The 21,094-nt window shown below is 40.2% G+C and overlaps 1 protein-coding gene across 2 annotated transcripts in view; it reads left to right on the top strand.

Annotated features, from left to right (window-relative positions):
- The window catches only part of ZNRF2 (zinc and ring finger 2), a 73,769-nt gene that overhangs the window by 22,224 nt on the left and 30,451 nt on the right, over nucleotides 1-21,094 (top strand). For both annotated transcript variants that reach the window (XM_058678019.1, XM_058678018.1), the window contains exon 2: nucleotides 13,779-13,874. In XM_058678019.1, the coding sequence (XP_058534002.1) occupies nucleotides 13,779-13,874 (96 nt within the window). The remainder of the gene's footprint in view (nucleotides 1-13,778; nucleotides 13,875-21,094) is intronic.

Raw genomic sequence — 21,094 nt, 5'->3', positions numbered from 1 at the left:
TCCATAGTTTACCAGCCCCTGAATTAGTTTATGTGCTATTTCTTTACCAGAAAAGTAATAATTAGACTGTTTAAGGTGTTAATTTCTTTCATTTCCAAGGAGTCCTAAGTCCTTAAGTCTATCATTCTGTATTTGATTTTTCCGCTTGCAAGCTCAAGGAACCCAAGAGACAAGAAGACACATAGAATCAGGGAGCTCCAGTAAGCTTAGTATAGCTGGGGAAATATTTCATGAAGAGTAAATTCACCAAAGAATGATATTTTAATAAGGTAATTAACGCATTCCAGTGAGAAGCAGTTTTTAGAGATCAGCCACTAGGAGAAAGAAAGTTAGCATTTGTCAGACTACAAATGTGTTGAGAAAGTAAGAAGTAAAAAAAGGATATTTGAGTTCCAATGTATTAGTGGGGAGCTTGACTTAGGAGTTGGCATGTTTTATGCTTAAATGTGAAAACCCTTGTAGAACCAACCGTTCAGTTCTAAGTTTTTGACACGATAAACCACAATGTTTAAATTACATATCCATTGTATTAGGAAATACAGGTAGCATCGAGTCTAATTGTTTAAGTGTGAACAGTCATGGGCATAGTTTGATCAGTGTAAGTAATATGGATTACAATCAGTTTGCAAGTGCTACAGTTAAAATTTGATTTTAATTGTGATAGTAAACTGTTTGTGTGTGTTTAGCCTTTATAGCTACTTGTTCATTTATTGTGGTAGCTTTAAAAAAATAAATTATTGATGATAATAGAAAGTGCTTTTAACCAAAAGCACGTAAGATTGTGAGATCTCAATGCCTAAAGGGTGGTAAAGGAAATCTTATCTAGGCAGGTGTTTAAAGATGCTGCCGTTCCACACTGGAATGCTTGTGTTTGATTTGTGCCTGTAGCCCCTGTTTTTCCTGATAGTATCGCCTCTGCGAGGCAGCTGGTGATGGCAAGTAATTGCTACCCACATGGGAGAGCTGGAGTGAGTTCTTACAGTCTTGGAGAACATCGGGCAGACAAGAGAGCTAACTTATGTTCTGTTCCTCCTCTGATTTTATATATATATGTATATATATATATATATATATATATATATATATATATATATACACACACATACATATGTATATATATCTTAAATAAGCTTTATTAAATGTTATTTACATTTGCATTTAATTCCATATTTTAAGACACTTGTTTGGTAAAGAATGTAGTGTTCATGAATTTATGTGACACATATACACTTGCAAATTGCTAGATGAAGATTTACTGTTAGTGAGAAATATCTGTCTACAACATTAAAACCAAGTAACTTTCAGAAAAAAATTGATTTTTAGAAAGGATTTATTTCCTTTTTATTGGAAAGTCAGATATACAGAGAGAGGAGGAGAGACAGAATAAGATTTTCCTTCCGCTGATTCACTCCCCAAGTGCCCGCAATGACCGGAGCTGCACCAATCTGAAGCCAGGAACCCAGAACCTCTTCTGGGTCTCCCACGCTGGGTGCAGGGTGCCAAGGCTTTGGGCCTTCCTCGACTGCCTTCCCAGGCCACAAAGAGGGAGCTGGATGGGAAGCGGGACCGCTGGGATTAGAACAGGCACCCATATGAGGTGCCAGCACATGTAAGGTGAGGACTTTAGCCACTAGGCTTTAGGTGTTTTTTTTTTTTTTTTTAAAGAAACTTTTGGAGAGGAAGAGAAAGAGTACAATAATAGTTTCATCTTCTGGTTATCTCCTCAAATTCCTGTACCAGCTCGGGGTAGGCCAGGCTGAAACTGGGAGCCAGAAAGCTGATCTAGGTGTCTCAGGTAGGTCTCCCAACTACTTGAACCAATGCCTGCTGCCTCTGGAATCTGAATTTTCTGGACACTGGAATCCACAGTGGAGCCCGGCTTGAGCCCAGGTCCTCTGCTGTGGGACACAGGTGTCTTAACAACTAGCCAAATGCCTGCTCTTAGTAAGATTTTTAAAAATTCTTGCCATTATTAAAAGTTTTAACTTTTTGTTTTTAACTTAGTATGATAATATGGGGTGAAGTAGACTTTTTTACAGCTGGGGTCCTAATACTTTTCTTTTAACTTAAAAAAAAAGTCCTTGGGCAAAACAATCATACAAATAGGACTATATTATTTTTCTTCTTTCCTGTGTTTTGGTATGTTCCCATCCATGTTCTAAGAGCATTGCTTCTGCCACTTGCACTTCCTGTTGCTCCTCCAGCCTGTTGAGCTGTGTCTTAATTTCTTGTTCATTTGCTTATTTAAGTAGCTGTCCTTTGAGGATATGTTCTTCATCAAAGATTGTAAGTGAGTGGATCATTAAGAATTAGTTATCAGAATGAAAAATTGTTATCTCCTTTAGAAGCTGACATGCTAAAATTCTTACTATAGAGGATTAAAAAGTAGGTTCTCTAAAGTATCTTAGAGTTTCCCATATCCTATCTTTTGAAGTGTATATGCTTATGTTTTTACCACCATCTAGGGAGAATTTGCACTGTGACTGTTTATCAGAAGAATGTGCATCATTATGTTGTTTTTCATGGCCTCCTGTCCCTGTAGTCGAGTGCAGCATGAAAACATTTAAATGCGCATTTTGTACGGAACAGCAATAGAAGGCACCAACTGTTATCTACCAAATAACCAGTCCAGATTTACGTTAAAGTAACAGAGCTTGAGGTTTCTGCCTCTTCCCTATCCTCATCTTCTCCTACTTGGTAGAAATTTAAGTGTTTTTAATTAATTTTTGCTTTCATTTTGATAGATTACATTCTGGTAATTGATAGCATAATAAAAGTGTGTGTGTGTGTGTGTGTGTTGAGAGAGAGAACATGATGAGCCATTGCTTTAAAAAATCATGAAATTTTTCAAAGCTACCTTTTAAAAAAATTTCTTAGGGAAGAAATTCCATCTTTACTGATCCACTACCCAGATCGATGCCACAAAAATTGGTTCTGGGCCAGGGCTGCAGCCAAGACCTGGAAGCATGATCCAGGTATCCCATGGGTGGTCTCCCTTCATTGTACTGTACTGCTGCCCTCCCCTAAGCCCTCATTAATAGGAAGTTGGAATCAAGAGTTGGAAGCAGGTGGTGAACTCCCGGGCACTTCAGTGTACACAGTGGACCTCTTAAGCAATTGGCTGAATGACTGCTGTTAGAGCTACATTTTGTTTGCAAAGGAGAAAATTTTGGAGAAGAAAATGAACCCAAATTTGGGCAAGAGGGAAAGACATTTGCTTATTCTATGACTACTTAACTGAACATCTACTCTGTATTGGTATAGTTCTATGAAATAGATATTTTTATATGAAATATGCAAATCTGTGTATAAGATCATGCCTTATGCTATTGAATTTGAAGAGAATTATTTAAAATACTTTAATCTTTATTTGAAAGTCTAAAGGTATTGGATTGGTAATTTCATTAAGACCATACTATACCTGTAGGTCTTCAATAAGTTTTAAGTCTAATGAATTTGTTATCTGATTACTGTATATTAAAGTCAGTCATTTTGCTTTTTTTAAAAAGAGAGACTAAAGAGTCTTAGGAAAATTCAGTTGAAGTTTTAGCACAGTTTTTGAAATAGCTACACATGTAACAGAACAAATATAAATGTGATAGGACTAATATGTGTATATATCCTATAATATGAGATAAATTATGTATAAACATTATAGATAGAATCTTGAAGCAGCTGATTGTCAACCACAAAATAAGGAGCTTATCTACAAGTTGAACCAGAACTAATAATACCTTTATTCATAATATTTTCTATAACTGAAGAGAACTAGAAATGTGTGTGTTTAAATGCATGTTATTCTGAGATACTGAGTTTGAGAATTGTAGCTATGACTGGCCTCACATACTTTTCAGTTTTGCTGAAAGCCAGTGAATGTAAATAGTAATGACACTGGTTAGAGTTCATTGTAATGATATTGTAAAACCCCATAGTTGTTTAAACATATGTTTAAACATAAACACGTTGTCTGATTCCCCTGTGTAAAGGCCATGGAAAAACTAACATGTTTGTTGCTCTTATACGTGTGGCCCCATAGCCTGGTGGGTGTTAACTGTAGCTTGGTAGTGTCTTGAATGAGAAGTTATGCCTGAAAGTGTGTGGATTCCCAGAGCAGGTGCCATCACATTCTCCCTTACTCACATCTCACTTCAGACTGGGAGAAAATTCCACAATAGAATCTGTTGTCCCATTGATAAAAAAATGAACAGGTGGGCTCTGACTCCCAGGAGTCAGAGGTGTACTTAGGTTTGTAAAATTGTTCCTTAGAGCAGAGACCTCAGCACTGAAGTGTCCTCAACCTGTTCTGGAGTAAGCTTGTTTTATGTGATAGTGAGGGATAAAAGCTGTTTACCCTCCCTGTCTCTTTGGTCATGCTGTACCCTGCTTCAGTGGCCATTTTGAGATTTCCTCGGTGGCAGAGAATGCTGAGTATACAGCAGATTCTACAAGGTTCATTTCTGTTAGTACAGCTGATGCTGCATGGGTTCTTGTGCTATTGTTGGAATATTGTTTCACTTGTGCTATAAATCAAGAAGACCTTGTTTTTTGTAATGCCACTTGGGTTTCACTTAGTTTTCCATGGGGCCTGATCTGTCTGATGTTATCATGCTTTAAGTACCGCTATTTAATGAGAACAGTGATATATCCTATTTGACCTTCTGTAAGATGGATACAGTTTTAATTCATTCATCTAAATTTAAGAAAAAATTCTTTTTTTTTTTAAAGCAGATATACAGAGAGGAGAAGAGACAGAGAGGAAGGTCTTTAGTCCAATGGTTCACTCCCCAAGTGGCCACGATGGCTGGAACTGAGCCAATCCGAAGCCAGGAGCCAGGAACTTCTTTCCGGGTCTCCCACGCAGGTGCAGGATCCTAAAGCTTTGGGCCATCCTCAACTGCATTCCCAGGCCACAAGGAGGGAACTGGATGGGAAGTGGGGCTGCTGAGATTAGAACCGGCATCCATATGGGATCCTGGTGCATTCAAGGCAAGGACTTTAACCGTTATGCTATCACACTGGGCCCTAGAAAAAAATTCTTTTTTTTTCCTTTGTTAAAAATTTATTTATTTTTATTGGAAAGGCATATATACAGAGAGGAGGAGAGACAGAGAGGAGGATCTTCCATCTGATGATTCACTGCCCAAGTGAGTACTACGGCCGGTGTTGCGCCGATCCTAAGCCGGGAACCAGGAACCTCTTCCAGGTCTCCCACACGGGTGCAGGGTCCCAAGGCTTTGGGCCGTCCTCGACTGCTTTCCCAGGCCACAGGCAGGGAGCTGGATGGGAAGTGGAGCTGCCGGGATTAGAACCGGCGTCCATATGGGATCCTGGCGTGTTCAATGCCAGGACTTTAGCCACTAGGCCACGGCACCGGGCCCTAGAAAAAAATTCTTAAGTGTTAGTTTTTCTTGGGAAACGTCCATGTTGCTACGGTGACACTTATTTTCTAATAAAGTTATAATTTTTATTATCAAGCATACATAAATTATAGTGACTTACCATTAAGATGACTTATAGTTATTGTAATCTGTAGAATATGTAGGTTACATATATTTATAATATTTGAACAATAAACAATCACAAATGTAGAGTGGTAGGATGGGGTCAAGGAGGACAAAAAAAGTTGATGTAAAGTTGCTCAGATGGGATGCTGGTGTCACAGGTGGAGACTAAACTTGCTACTCCACAATGCCAGCCCCAAATTATGTAATCTTAAATACCTAATCTCTCTTCTGGGTTTCTGAATCATTTTCCAGATATGGGAAGAACTTTTGTTAGAGATTGTCCAGGATTTACTCTCAGTATGGATTTTGATTTGCTTGTGGTAGACCACCTGTAATGATTATAACATTTTGATTTTTTAAGGTATTATAAAGTGTTAGTTTAATTGATTGTAACAGCTTATGAGAAAGGTTTGGTAATAAAATAAGTAGGCTTCAGAGTGGAATAAAAGGTTTTAATTCTGGCTGGCTGGTTTTAGTACTTTGGCAAGAACTTTTATTTCACTAGGTTTTCTTTTGTGTGAAAGGAAGTAAGAGTAGGGCCATTTACATCCTCATAAAGTTGAGTATAAATGGTTTGTGAGTAAAGAACATGGGAAAGTAGCTGTTTTGGGGCAACATTGAGGGCATTGCCAGGTTTATAGTGTAATTGCATCTTAGGATGTCTAATACCAGAAGAATTTCTGCTGTGTGTTTGTCTTTATCAGGGATAGAAAGAAGGAAAAGAAAATTACTTTATAAAAAAATAAGGAAATTTTGAGTGCATATATAAGGAATCTGTTAAATGAATCATTTCAGCATGCTGATACATAATGTGGAAAAACTCCATTTTGTAATACCTTTGATTCATTCAATTATATGTCATAGAGGGCATGCGAGATGGTGTTAGGCTACCAAAATTGATGGTATTTTTAACTTGAAATTGTTTCGCTCATTTTCTGATCTCATTAAAATTAGTAGTTTACAAAAAGAATAAAAGGATTACTACAAATGGTTAGGAGGCAACAAAAGATGTCTTTCCCTAGTGCACCTGACATGCAGTTCTGACATAAACTGAGCTTGTGAGGATGCCTTTATGACAATAATGTATATGGATGTTAATTTTGTGTATTCATTCAGGACTGCTTTTGATGATTTCTTCAAGAATCAGATTATGTAGGTGGTGGTCTGGTTGAACAAAGTTGGCATATAGTCTGCTACTTTGTTTTGGAATGTATTCTTCTGTATTGTGTTAGGAAATTTGCTGTTCTGCTATTTAAGTTTTGTTAAGAAATGTCTTGTTCCTGTTATTTTCTTTTTTTTTTAAGATTTATTTATTTTATTACAAAGTCAGATATACAGAGAGGAGGAGAGACAGAGAGGAAGATCTCCCATCCGATGATTCACTCCCCAAGTGAGCCGCAACGGGCCGGTGCGCGCCGATCCGAAGCCGGGAACCAGGAACCTCTTCCAGGTCTCCCACACGGGTGCAGGGTCCCAAGGCTTTGGGCCGTCCTCAACTGCTTTCCCAGGCCACAAGCAGGGAGCTGGATGGGAAGTGGAGCTGCTGGGATTAGAACCGGCGCCCATATGGGATCCCGGGGCGTTCAAGGCGAGGACTTTAGCCGCTAGGCCATGCCGCCAGGCCCCTGTTCCTGTTATTTTCAAACAGCATGCTTAACCCTTGTGCCCCTTTAGCATCTTTACCCTTGCAACAAAAAATTTGTCTATTAAGAAACTATGATAGTTTAGAGAAGGCAGGTAATGTACACCTGCGTCTGCAGTCAGCATGCTTTCTGGAGAAATGTTTCTTACTAGATAGTGTCGCATGTATTTGCCACACAGGTGCCACTGTCAAATGAAGTGAAGCTTACAATTTGTGGATTATGCATCACATACCATCAAGCTTCTTAGCTTCTAGAGATTGGTTTATTGGCTTAAAAAAATCATTGGTGGTGGTGTGTTAGAAGCAGTTTTACCCTTAGCCTGAATTTGGAAGGAAAAGTGCAATGTATCCCTGCAAGCAATGCTTCAAACCCTACTAACCACACTCACATTTACCTTAGAATATTCCCACGTTGCCTTGAATTGTTTCACTTTTGCCTCTGTAGAACTCAAACTCATGATATGGTTTGTGTATACATCCATTTAGATATTTATTGGATGTTAAGCATAGGTCTAATTGCATATTTGGGCAGAATGGCTGAATGGAATATATAGAAGAAAATTAACTTCTCCACATACAGTGTCACATTCGGGAGGTAAGATTTGCACTTAATTATGCAAACATTGATGTAACAAATGACAATTATCAATAAAAGAACTTTAGAAGGATAGAGAAGTACATTTTGGTTTGGGGTGTTCTTAAAAAGATTTCATTGAGATCGTGAGACTTGATCTGGGTTTGAAAGGTATGGAAGTAGATTTTTAAGCAAGTGAGAGAAAAACAGACTGCTTAATCAAGAGCAGAGGCCCAGAGGTAAGGACATCCTGTATTGGGGGGGTGAGAGGGTTATACATCAAATTTGTAGTTGGATAATGCTGTACATGATTGAGAAGCCCCATGTGAGGAAGGATGCCTCCCTGTGTGCAGTGACATGTAAGAGAATCTAGAGCTGTGCGCTGGGCAGAGGCTCCAGTGGCTTAGGAATTGGAAGAACTGAGTCCTGTCACTTGGTATATCTTTCTGTTTGTTCTCTTTAAGTGAGCAATCTAAGTGAAGAGTATCTGCAAGCTCCTTTCGTTTACTGTGCTTGGTTCCATCACTGAAGATAGGAAATGGCAGCTACTGCTGTGTTACGTGAGGAGTGTTATATTCCGTAGGAGAGCAAACGGAGGTACTGCTCCGAGGTTCCTGAACGTACTGCTCTGTCATTCATTCATTGACTCCTCCCATTGGGCTCACATTCTGTGCCTGCATCTTTCATGAATACCTAGGCCTATTGATCCTTTCCTCTGAGAAGCCATGGACCTTAGATTACCTAATTGAGATGACACATTTGTTTTAGACAGGAAAGGAGGGGAACCAAGGAGCACCAGCTTCGGGTAGAGAACGTGGATAATCAGTGAGGAGGGGCAGGGCTGAAATGTGTGAATCATGAAAAAATATGCAATACAAGAGACTGGCAACTGTTCTGTCTACCCAGCACAATGTATGACTTGGTTATTTTTCTTTTCTTCCTTTCCAGATGGCTTGTGTTGGTGAGAGGATATATAACCTCTCTCTTTTTTCCCCTGGTGTCTTTATTGCTGTCAGAGAAGTCTGATAACTAAGCAAGTTATGTTTTGTGTTTTGATGACCGTTTGCAGTGGTAGAATGATGACTTGATGTCTAATTCTTAAAGTAGGATGTGGGGTTGTCATGTTCTGTCATCTCAGACAAATTGTAATTGTGGAAGAGAGTTGTACACCATCAGACAGCCCCCCAAAGCCCATTTTTGTTTTTCCTACCAATAAACATCTTCACCAGACTCAATTTTAGGGTCATTCTTTTTGCTTGTGATTGTTCCCTGGGGGAAAACATTTACAAATACTGAGAAGGGTGGAAGCACTGGAAATACAAAGAAGGCCTTTTGGTGTTAGTCATCAGCAGTGGTGAGATACCTGGCATTCATATTCACTGTGCTGATATTCATATTTACTATGCTCAGGATGTTTTATTTTACCATGTAAAACAGCTTTGACACTGCAGATGTTTAATTTACTTGTTACGGGAACTTTAGTCTGTAGGAGTCTGGATTTAATTAGACTGCTAAGGCTAAAAAGGAGATAAAAGTACACATAAGCACACATTGCCTTTTTAAATTTACTCATTATATTTGAAAGAGCAGGAAAGAAAGATCCTTCATTCACTGATTCAGACCCCAAATGGCCACAATGGACATCTGTGCTGGGCTGAAACCAGGAACCAGAAACTTCATCTGGGTCTTCTACATGAATACAGGGACTCAGAGACTTGGGCCATTTTGCTGTTTTCCCAGCAGCATGAGTGGGGAGCTAGGTCTTAGAAGTGTAGCAGCCTGATTCAAATTGGCACCCTTGGGATGATAACCCGATATGCCACATTGCCAGCCCTTGTTACATTGTCCTAGTGGAAATATTGTATGAAGAAATACAAAGGGAAGGAATGATTAAGTCTGCCTTGGGGTGGAATATCTAAAGACTTCCACAGCTGGGTGATGCCTAAGCAGGGTCTTGGTGACAGTCTTCAAGGTCTTTCAGGGAGCTGTTTGCTGCAGTAGTTTAGATGTCCATGTCCCATTATCAGAGTGCGTGGTTTCAAGATGTAGCTCTATTCCCAGCTTCAGCTTGACCTAGACCCAGCTGTGGCAACTATGTGGGGTAAGCAACACATGTGTGTCTGGTTTTCATTCTCATTCTGCAAATAAAATGTGCATAGTTACAGCTCTCCAGGATAGAAGAGGGAGGCACAGTGATACTGGTGAGCATGCTTAAATAGTAGATGATGATCAGACTGGTGACTGCAGGATTGTGCTATTGATTAGTTGGTAATATATAATGTGTTGGAGGGATAATTCCTAGGGTTTTTACATTCATTTTTTAAGATAGCATATTTTTGTTTATATTTATTTCTACAGTTAAATAGGATCATGCTGTGTGTACTTCATCAGAGCCTAGTCATTTCTGCTTTTTAAAAACTAATCTCTTGATTGAATCTTGAGTCCTTGAAATTTGAGAATATGTATTTCTTGATCCCCATTTTTTTCCCCAAGGAATTCTGCAGCAGTGTGTATTTTACCCCACTTTTGCTCACCCGGATAACACCTGTTACTCTGTGGAAACTTCCTTGGCTTCCTTCTACCATGGATTAGGCGCTCTGGGATCCCTGTATAGTTACTGTCCGTGAACTTGCCATCACATTTTTTCCCCAAAAGGAATTTGATTTTGCTTCCTTGTTTTAATAGAGAAGTTTCTAGAGAGTGTAGACTTTTGATCCTTTGCCTGTTGATAAAAGATATCAAGTGTGAATGTATAATAACTTGGTAACGTAGTCTAAGTGAAATAAACTTTCTGTCAGAATTTTGGAGTGTTAACATTTGTTTCTAGCTTCAAGTTTTGTTGAGTAAAAAACATGGCATCTTGTGATGTTGAAGAACAGTTGATTCTAGACTCTCCAAAGATACATTTTTTAAAGATTAATTTATATGAAAGGTAGATTTTTACAGAGAGAAGGAGAGTCAGAAAAAAATAGGTCTTCTGTCCATTGATTTACGCTCCTAATGGCTGCATTGGCCACAGCTGAGTTGATCCAAAGCCACAAGCCAGGAGCCTCCTCCAGGTCTCTCACATGGGCGCAGGGACCATGAGCCAGCCTCTGCTACTTTCCTAGGCCACAAGCAGGGAGCTAAATCAGAGTAAGGGATAGCCAGGACTCACACCAGCGTCTGTATGGGACAGTGGTGCAATAGGCAGAAGATTAGTTTACTGTGCCACTGTACCATCCCCTATTTTCCTCAGTTGTAAGAATTATTTATAAATGGGGATTTCATCCCTTTGTTTTTGATATTTCTAACAAATATTGTAAATTTCCTTTCTGAGTTTATATTTAATGTGCACTTACGTGATTTTATTTTCTTTTATTGCATCATGCTTAAGAAAAAGGCCCTAGAAACTGATCGAAAGCTTTATGCCTGAGGTTAGGGCTAATAGATACAGAAGAATCTTGGTATGTCATTTTCTGTGATCTTTTGGGTTAAGAAAAGAATCTACCAATTTGTTGGTGGGTCAAGGGATGGAGGCTGTGGAGAGGGACCTTTTGGGCTGTGTGGGTTTTTATTGATTCCCCCATTTACCATACCTTGTGTCATCAGTTCCGAATTCTCTGGTTCCTCCAGTCAACCTCTATTCTGCTCTAGTGGTTGTGGCAGTTGTGTGGCAGAAGGGCATCAACTGGGTCCCTGGGGGGTAGAATGTCTCTTCTGTCTTGGAATCCGTCTTGACTTTAGCTTCATGTGTCATGATTGTGAGGGCATTCTTAGAGCTGTTTCCTGATTCCATTGAGTATTAGATAATGAGAGTAGACTTGAGTTTTAATTTGTCTGTTTTCTTGGTCCTATTAATTCCTTCTTGTTTGCTACTGTTTCTTCTCCAGTTCTTGTTTGTCATTTTTATTTGATTATCATTTCATTCAGATAAACACTTGTGTTTAGTTCACTGTATTTGAGTAGACATTCAGGTGTTCCTATTTACGCTGTTTTTTTCTTGCTGGGCCATGCTTCATGAGGGTTTGAGTGGTTCTTGCTGGCATAGTATTGCACTGTGTTTGATGATTCCGGGTTTATGTGCTAGGACCCCAATGACTCTGCTGAGTAGCTACAAAACTGATTACTTCTTTAATGCCCTAACTTCAGGGAAGGAGGTTTTTTAAACTCCAAGGAAGCCTGGTCCTGAAATTTGCCTTCACTTAAAGTTGCTTGATCTTGCTGGTTAATCACGTTTTACTCTTTGGTATTGTCGGTTGGATGGTTATAGTTTTTTTTTTTTTTTTGTAGTTTAATTTTGTATGACTTATCTTTGCTTTTCCATTTTAGTAATTTTCAAGAACTTGAAGAAAATGTGTCTTCTGTTCCTTTGTGTTAAAATACATTTGATGGTTTGGAAGATAGCATTCAGGAAGTTGAGTACCTGGATGAGTAGCCCTGCCAAAACCTTTCTTCCAGCGCTTGTCAAGTTCTCCAAATGAGTTGTGATTCCAGTCTGACTCATTTGGCTGCAGTGAGCCTTACTTCACTGCCAAGGGAGGACTGTTTCTGAAGGGAACACACCAGTACTGGGCTGGAGAGCAGCCAGGGCACGTCTTTCTCCACCCTTGTACCAGTCATCTCTCTCCGTGCTTCTGTTTCTCTCTATACACCTGCTCCCTTTTCTCCTGTGAACCACTTTCCTGTGCTTTGCCATACTGTGTGGTTTCTGTTCTCTGTAAAGTTCAGCTTGCACCTGAGCAGTCACAGACACACTAGTAGCTTATCAGTGTGAGACCTTTCTGCTTCAGCTTTTTTTTTAAAGATTTATTCATTTTATTACAGCCAGATATACACAGAGGAGGAGAGACAGAGAGGAAGATCTTCCGTCCGATGATTCACTCCCCAAGTGAGCCGCAACGGGCCGATGCGCGCCGATCCGAAGCCCGGAACCTGGACTTCTTCCAGGTCTTCCACGCGGGTGCAGTGTCCCAAGGCTTTGGGCCGTCCTCAACTGCTTTCCCAGGCCACAAGCAGGGAGCTGGATGGGAAGTGGAGCCGCCGGGATTAGAACCGGCGCCCATATGAGATCCCGGGGCGTTTAAGGCGAGGACTTTAGCCGCTAGGCCACGCCGCCGGGCCCCTGCTTCAGCTTTTAAATGGCCGGTGTACTCTGCTGCTGTTTCTTAGTCATTCCCAAGAAAAACTGATTGGCCAAGCGCATCTTTATGTTCCACTTTGCTTTGTCCCTAGCCAGGATCATAGGTCCAGTCCTGTTTATGCTGCTGGGGGTCGGGGAGCAGTGGGATAGAGCGAAAAACAGCACCAGTGTAGAACAGGGCTCCCTGGGCTGCAGGGAGTCAGGGAGGGCTGTTTCCCTCAGTGAGAGAGCAGGAGTTCACAAAATAGTCTTCCCTCTAATATACCAGCTTATTCTCAGTGGAGTACAGTACTTCAGGCAGGTACTTAATACCACAGATGGGACATTGTAGAAAATGAGCTAAAAGTCAAACTGCCCTGGTTTGATGCTTTTTTCTGTGTGCATTATGAAGTCAGTAGCGTGTTGCAACAGAGACTGCAAAAATAAACATTAGGATCTAAGGTTCTAGACTTGTTCTTGCTATTGTGAAAGGCTTTACATTCCTCATTAACTTCATGTTTTAAAGATTGATGAAATAGAGCTGTTTCTAATCTCATGTCTAGGTATAAAGTCTTGTTTCTCCAAGTGTACTATACCAGAACCTGGGGAAGTAATTTCAGAGGAGTGTTAGAAAATTAAGCTATTATAAAAGTCTTAAGTTGCGGGTGGTGTAAAAAAGTTAGACATAAGAAAGCGAGTGGATCAGGACTTTAGCAAGTACTTAGATGGATTTGTAATAGATCACACCCTCCTCAGTTGGACTTTTTTTGAAGGCAGGTTAATGCTTGTGAACCAGTTTAAATTAGACGTTGTAGTCACACTCTTCCAGTTTGAGTTGCACAATGTATTACCGCAAGTTTAATATTGGAGTTTGAAGTGCGCATCTTCCATGTTGTTTAAAGATCACAGATGGATATTCAGAATGGTTGAGTAATGTGTATTTTCTTTACCTTTTAGGATTTAAGTGCCCTGTATGCTCAAAATTTGTACCATCAGATGAAATGGATTTGCATCTTGTGATGTGTTTAACAAAGCCAAGAATAACCTATAATGGTAAGTCTGATACTTTGAAAATTGATTTAAAATTTCTTATGCTTTATGAATTTTATGTTGCAAGTATAATTTAAAGGGCAGGAAGAACTGTTTCCTCTGTCTTTATTATTTCATTAAAGCATTGATTCTCAAACTCTTTGATCTCAGAATACTTCATACTTTAAAAAAAATATTGAGGATTTCAAGTTTTTGCTCACCTAGTGGCTATTTTTTGTCATTTGAAATTAAAACTGTGAAGTCATTTAAACATACATATGGGCATAATTTTTAAATGAAAGATGAGTAGATTTTCTAAGATAAAAACTCATTTAATGACAGGAGTGATATGTCTTATATTTTAATAAACTATTATCTGGCTTGATGACGAGCAATTCTCATTTCTGTTTCCAATTTCCATTTGTTGTGATATGTCATGGCATGTGTCATCCAGAATGGGGTTGAAGAAAGCAAGTGCTAGCTCAGTGGTATTATCAAAACAGATTTTGACTCATTAAAGAGAAAGAGTTCAAAAACTCTCAGCTTTCTCCACAAGATCGTTTGGACCACACTGTGAGAACTACTGTACTGAAATAAGCTTCCAGATCAGAGGGAGTGCTTGTGATGCTTGTTTTCAGAATGAACACTCATGGTCAAAACTGCAACTTTTTTCTTTGTACCTAAGGATGTTTATGAACTGAAGGATACATTTTTAGGAGGAGAGAAGGTAAAACTGTGTTCAGTAAATACAGTAGTGTGTTAGGAAAAAAATCCAAGAAATAAGAGGGACCAAAATTTTGTGTATTCTTGTGCATGTCTATTTTCTGACCATAGACAAATTAGGTATTTCAGTTTGTGAGCCATGGGGTTAATTGCTATGTGAGTTAGGTCAGGTGTGTGTGGCTAGCTCATAGTCCCCTGACAAAAAGCTCTAGATCTTGAAGAGCTAAGGGGAGATTTTCGTTGTAATCTCAGTATATTTTGGAATAAACTTGGGGGAAAAACAAAATCAGACAGTTCTTCCTTGACCAATAAATATAGTAAAATAAAGGAAAACTGCAAGTTTTGAAAAGAATCTTATAAGTAAAGAACAGATTTCAAGAGCTTAAGAGGAATTTCAAACTTTTTGATGTAAAATTTGATTTGAAATGAAACGAATAGAAAGAGAACCTGTAAATAACTGAAGGACAATTAATGGAGCAGGTATCATGTGAGCACTTATTGTGTACCCACGTAATGTGTTAAGCCTATTAATAGACCCTCGTTTCTTTGAGCTAAGATTTATTGATTAGAGAAAGATTTGAGCTAAGATTTATTGATTAGATGAAATAAAAGGCAGTGCTTTGTTAGTTTAATGGGAATTTTCTCCTTTAATAACAAGCACAAGGAGGGGTCTCATATTTGAATTTCTAAATTTTGATTGCTTGAAAATATTATCATATTGTACCTCTAAATTGTGTAAATGCTCAAGTAAAGTTCTTTCAGCATTCCTTTTTTTAAAAGATTTGTTTTATTTTTATTGCAAAGTCAGATATACAGAGAGGAGGAGAGACAGAGAAGAAGATCTTTCATCTGATGATTTATTGCCCAAGTGAGCGCAATGGCCGGAGCTGCGCTGATCTGAAGCCAGGAGCCTCTTCCGGGTGGGTCTCTCACGTGGGTGCAGGGTGCCAAGGCTTTGGGCAATCCTCGACTGCTTTCCCAGGCCACAAGCAGGGAGCTGGATGGGAAGCAGGGCTGCTGGGATTAGAACTGGCGCCCATATTAGATCCCAGTGCCTTCAAGGCAAGGACTTTAGCCGCTAGGCCACTGAGTTGGGCCCTCAACATACTTTTTTGTAGCCTTTTCTAAGGTAGCTGGGTCGGAAATTTTTATTACATGCATTTTATTTTAATCATCTATAATTATTCATTGTCAGCAAGGACAGTAGTTTGGGCTTGTTTTGTTGGTCATTTTTTTTTTCTTTAACCCTGGGTATGTTTGTATACAAACTGTTATATAGAATATGTTTAGAAATTTGTAAGTTAGTGGTTTAATTTCAAACTTATTCTTGCAGGAATGATATTTGCAATATTAGTTTTTGCTTTCGGATGAGCCCACAGCATCTTGCTTCCTTGTACTTCTCAGGGCTCAGACAGTTGGCTCTACAAGGCCTAGGTAAGACGCTCAGAGTATTAACAGCAGGGAAAGGCTTCAGATGATGTGAGTGGGACTGTTTATTGCAGGTGATACTTCGGCAGGATGAGTGAGTGTTCATCAGTATATATTGCCTTTTAAGTCAGGGACTACGTATTTCAAATGTTTTCATCTTTTGTTTATGCTTCATTGTTTGGTTTATGGACCTAGTAATTCCTTGTGTAGTCTGTGAATCTAATATAACATTTATGAGTATACTCTCTTCCCTGTTCCTCATCTTTTAAAATGCTTCAGAGCAAATAAAATGAGTTAAATATTATTTAATTCTCCATTTTGGTCTTTATACTGAAGCATTATATCATACAAATGTCAATTTTTACTTTAGACTTTCTGAAATTAAAGGCAGGAAGATTTTAACTATGAGATGTTTATTTTATTTGTAGCTGATTATGTGCGAGTATATCTGGAGGAGCTGAAACTTGAAATTGTTTTCTAAGAGTTAAATTTTAAACTCATGTTGATTCAGAGCAGCCCTATTCAAAATCATGAGGAGACCAACAGTGGACTGAGTAAGATTTTCACTAATGCTCTGTTAGAGAATACATACTTGAAGGAAGATTGAGAGATGTGGCAAGACCACTTGTTATGCAGAGAAAGTGAAACAGAAGGACCCCAACTTCTGGGCTGTAGGAGGATCTTACCTTGCCAAGCCCACCCGCATGTTGTCCATAGGATTGTATCTGGCATTTGAGCCTGGAGTGATTCTGGAGTTCACCTGCAGCCGGCTTCTCATGCCTTGCATTCTTATCGAATGGGTTTGGGTGAGAATGTCTGCCTTCCTTTGTGGATACCATCTGGCCATCCAGCTGAGGTTCTCATTTTTGATTATGCACTTGCTTTCTGTCTTATATTATACTTTTTCTTAGTTTCAAGACACCCCTCCCCTTTCTCTGTCTGAATTCAGACTGTTTTCTGAAATTGGCATGGCCCCAATAAGCTTAAAAAAGAAAAAGAACAAATCTTAGCAACTACCAAGCAGAATTTTAAATAAGAAAGTAGTTTCCACTTTGCTCAGCATGTGTGAACTTTGCCTTGTGTGCAAGGGTGCTGTATCTGATTTGATATGTGTGTAAACTTATTTACATTGGTAGTTTTTGTGGTTGAGATTTAACTTAAATGTGGATCCCTAATTGTAGGCTTCATTGACTTCATAAAGATTACATGATGAGACACTGAAATGAGGAGTTGTTTGTTTACACTGCAAGTGTGACTATCATTTGTGGATTGAAAAATGCAGCAGAAAGTATAAAATCCATTACAATTATAAACATCTCAATTTAGGTGATATCCAGAAGAGCTTCTCAAAAGCAAAAGCTATACTGTTCTAAAAACCCACATGGGATTCCTGTGGAAAAACATACACCATATTAAAATTGAACTTGTGATGAAAAGTGACAGATATTCAAAGAGTGAGTCAACAGATATCATTAGATTTCTACCTTAAAAATTGTGAAAGTCACCAGTTCGGTGTGGTAGCCTAGTGACTTAAGTCCTCGCCTTGCATATGCCAGGATCCCATATGTGTGCTGGTTCTAATCCTGGCTCCTGGCTTCAGATCAGCTCAGTTCTAGCCTTGGCGGCCACTTGGGGAGTAAATCATCGGATGGAAGATCTTCCTCTCTGTTTCTCCTCCTCTCTGTATATCTGCCTTTCCAATAAAAATAAATATATATTTCTAAAAATTTGTGAAAGTCACTACTAATGTGTGCATTTTTAAATCATTGAGAGAGTGAATAGGAAATGGGGGGAATAAGACACTGAATAAGGATTTGAAAAATATTCCAATTAAAATTTTCAGGTGTTAGTCATTGAAATTGAAGTCTAAGTGAATAGGGTAAGGAGCAGAAAGGAGAGTTAGTGAATGTAAGACAGTTCTGAGGAAATGATAGAGTGTAACCCACAGGGTGATGGAAAATTCTAAAACTGAGAACATGATAAGGAGACAGAAAAAATGGCATCCATATAATAACAACAGAATAAGAGATGAAATTAGGGACAGCAATACATTCATGCAAGTGGAAGAGAATCTTGTGGAATTGTTAAAAGCTGAACATTCTCAGATGATCTCAACTGGTATAAATAAAGATTGATGTATCACCTAGGGACCCTGTGAACCAATACTTCACAAAGAAAAGAATGTTGCAGTAATCTAAAAAAGGGTATTGGATCCTGCTCTGCTTGCGTTAAAATTTTAGAAATACTTCTTATTTTGTAAAGTAATTTAAAATTTAGCATACATTTACTTCATAAAAACAATGAGTGAGATCACATAAAAAATTTTACCCTAACAGTCTCAGCCAGTTACCTAAATTATAAGCCTGTTTTGTATGGCACTAAGTTTCATTTTATTACCATTTTGTCAACACATAGTTGTCCAAAAAGTAGCAATAATGTGTGTTTGAAATGTGAAATATTGTGGTACCTTGTATAAACTGTAACCTTGATGAGTTTGTATCCCAGTTCTTCCTCTTGATAGCTGTGTAATCTTGGTCTTGGTTTTCTCTGCAGTAAAACTAGGACTAAGGATGATACCTGTTTTCAGAGTTGTTTAGAGCATCAGTTGAGACATCAGGCGTAGTTCTTCATAGTTAGTGAGTGCTGAGTAAATAAGACCTGCTGTTATTGTACAGAGATAGTAACCTTGGACTTTGAAAGCTAATCATATAGTAAGGTGCCCTGTTGTTCATGCTAATGATCCAAATTCTTCTTTTGATTCAGAATGTCTTAATTGTTTAACAATTCTGTATAGCAAGATCAGTTTTTTTAATTTTTCACTTTTTACTTTTTTAAAATCTTATTTTTGATGATATTTATATAGTTGAGAAGGATGCATGTCCATGTGGACCACTGATTAAGGTGGGAAGATTCAAAGAATAGGGGAAAGTAGATGAGGCCATTGTTTCCAAGGTTCTTTTTCTTCTGCCTGTATCTGGGGGAAGCAGGGAGAAAAGAGGAAAAGCCTCACCTATGCTAACTGCATCAGTACAGGGGCTGGGAGATGATGTCATCCCAGGATCCCCGATGTTGGTATGTTCTGAGTGTACTGCTTAAGCAGTTTCGATAGTTCTGAAATGCTGTTGATTTCATTGCTCTAAAGATAAGGAAATCTTTCCAAGATCCATTTACTGTCAGTCTACCTTATAGTCTCCATTCGCCCAGTTATTCGCTATCAATGCTTGGCTGGGAGAGTTGTCCAATTTATTCTGCCTCCATCCTCTGCCGTGGTACTGGATGTCCTCTGCAGACCCCATATCCCACATGTGCATCTGGGCATACTGTCTACTGCACCATCTTCAGTAACTAAGGAGGCCCAGTTCTGATATATGCACTCCATGGTCAGACCACAGATCCTGAGATTCTCTCCATGGTTGAAATTCTGAGTCTAGTGGTCCAGTTGGAGGGCTCTCCAAAGAAAACTTCATCTGAGGTGACCCCAGACCTGACTCCTATGTGTGCCTGCCAGTATGGGGACCAGTTGAGTACGCCACCCACATCAACCTACATACACACTGGTGGTTGTAGTAGCTGGGTCAGTTCTGTCTTCAGCCTCATCTCTTACATAAACCAGTGGATGCTGCAGACCAGCCCAAGCCTGCTCACCACACACTTGGCCGTCATGTACACCAGTGGGAACTGCAGTCTAGTCAGAGCAACCCCAGTAGCCCCCACCAGACCCGCCCCAGTCCTGGTTCTTGTGCTTGGCAATTTGTACATCAGACTGATCTGGCCTGTTCCACATCCCATTTGGCTCTCCTACACATCAATGGATATTGAAGCCTAGCTCAAGATAACTAGCACCACTATGCAGTCCACGCTGTTGCTGGTGGATGCTACCACTTGTCTAGCCAGGCCCCCAGCTCTATTTCTCATGCTCACCAGTGGGAGTTGCAGCCCATCGGGGAGGTGCCGACAGTTTCCTTAACAGGCCCACTCCCAGTCCTGAATCTTGTACTTTCCAGGTGGTTCTGCAGTCTAGCATGACACGAATTGCCTCCAGTCCCAGCACTTGCCAGCTGATGCTGTGGCAAAGCCCATCCAGCCTGCACACACTCTGGCTTATGTCTGTACCAGTGGGTACAATCGGTAAGACCAGCCTGGCTGTCCCCCTAACCCAGTTGACATGCAGGCTAACGACCTTGCTCCAAATCTGCACCCATCCCAGTTCTCATGCTCACCACTGGGAGCAATGGTCTACCAGGGGAGTCCTTGCAGCTCCCCTACTGACTTTGTCCCCAGGTCTTACATGTGCTGGTGGATGCTGCAACCCAGTGTGGCTTGGCCTGCCTTACCTCGGGATTTGCTTGCGAGTGTGTAACCTGACCCAGCCCACCCCCAGTCCAGCTCATGCTGGTGGGTGTTGCAGCCTAGCACAGCCTGGATACCCCCCATCCCAGCCCTATTATGAACTGGTTGGTGTTATGGCCCAGCCCAGGCTGTCCTGCACTCTGTCCTGATTCTCAGAACTGCCAGTGGATGCTATGAACTGGTCCAGCATCATGGATCCCTAAACCTGTGTATGCTGGCAGGTTCTGTAACCTACCCTGGTCTGGGCTGCTCTAGTCTTGATTCTTGTGCTCATCTGCAGAGACTGCATCCTGAAAAGAGTTCCCCAACCTCCTCTATCAGGTCACTTCCTAGTGGCAGATCTTGCACACACTGGTGGGTGGGTCCTTGACCCAGCCTGATTTGGCCCACCTCTTGTCCTGGCAGATACAGCAGCCTTGTCTGACTGGCCCACACCCATTATGGCTCTTTCTGTTGGGTGCTACAGCTCAGCCTGACTGATCCACCCACAGATACAGCTCTTGAATGGTTCAGCGGGTTCTGAGACCTAGCCCAGTCTGGCACACCCCAGACCTAGTCCACACCCATGCCAAGATATACTGCAGCCATGTCCAGCCCAGTTTGCTGATCCCATGTGCTTGGGAACCACAGCCCAGCTGGGGAATCCCCTTAGCTCCCTGACCAGGCCTGCTTCCATCCACAGATCTTGCTGTGCCAATGGCTGCTCTGACCCAGCCTGGCATAGCCCATCCCCAGCTTGGCCT

Source organism: Ochotona princeps, chromosome 20 (genome assembly GCF_030435755.1).
Source record: "Ochotona princeps isolate mOchPri1 chromosome 20, mOchPri1.hap1, whole genome shotgun sequence".
In the NCBI taxonomy this organism is placed as follows: domain Eukaryota; kingdom Metazoa; phylum Chordata; class Mammalia; order Lagomorpha; family Ochotonidae; genus Ochotona; species Ochotona princeps.
The sequence above is the reverse complement of the archived record's forward strand: the minus strand, read 5'-3'. Positions and strand labels throughout refer to the sequence as shown.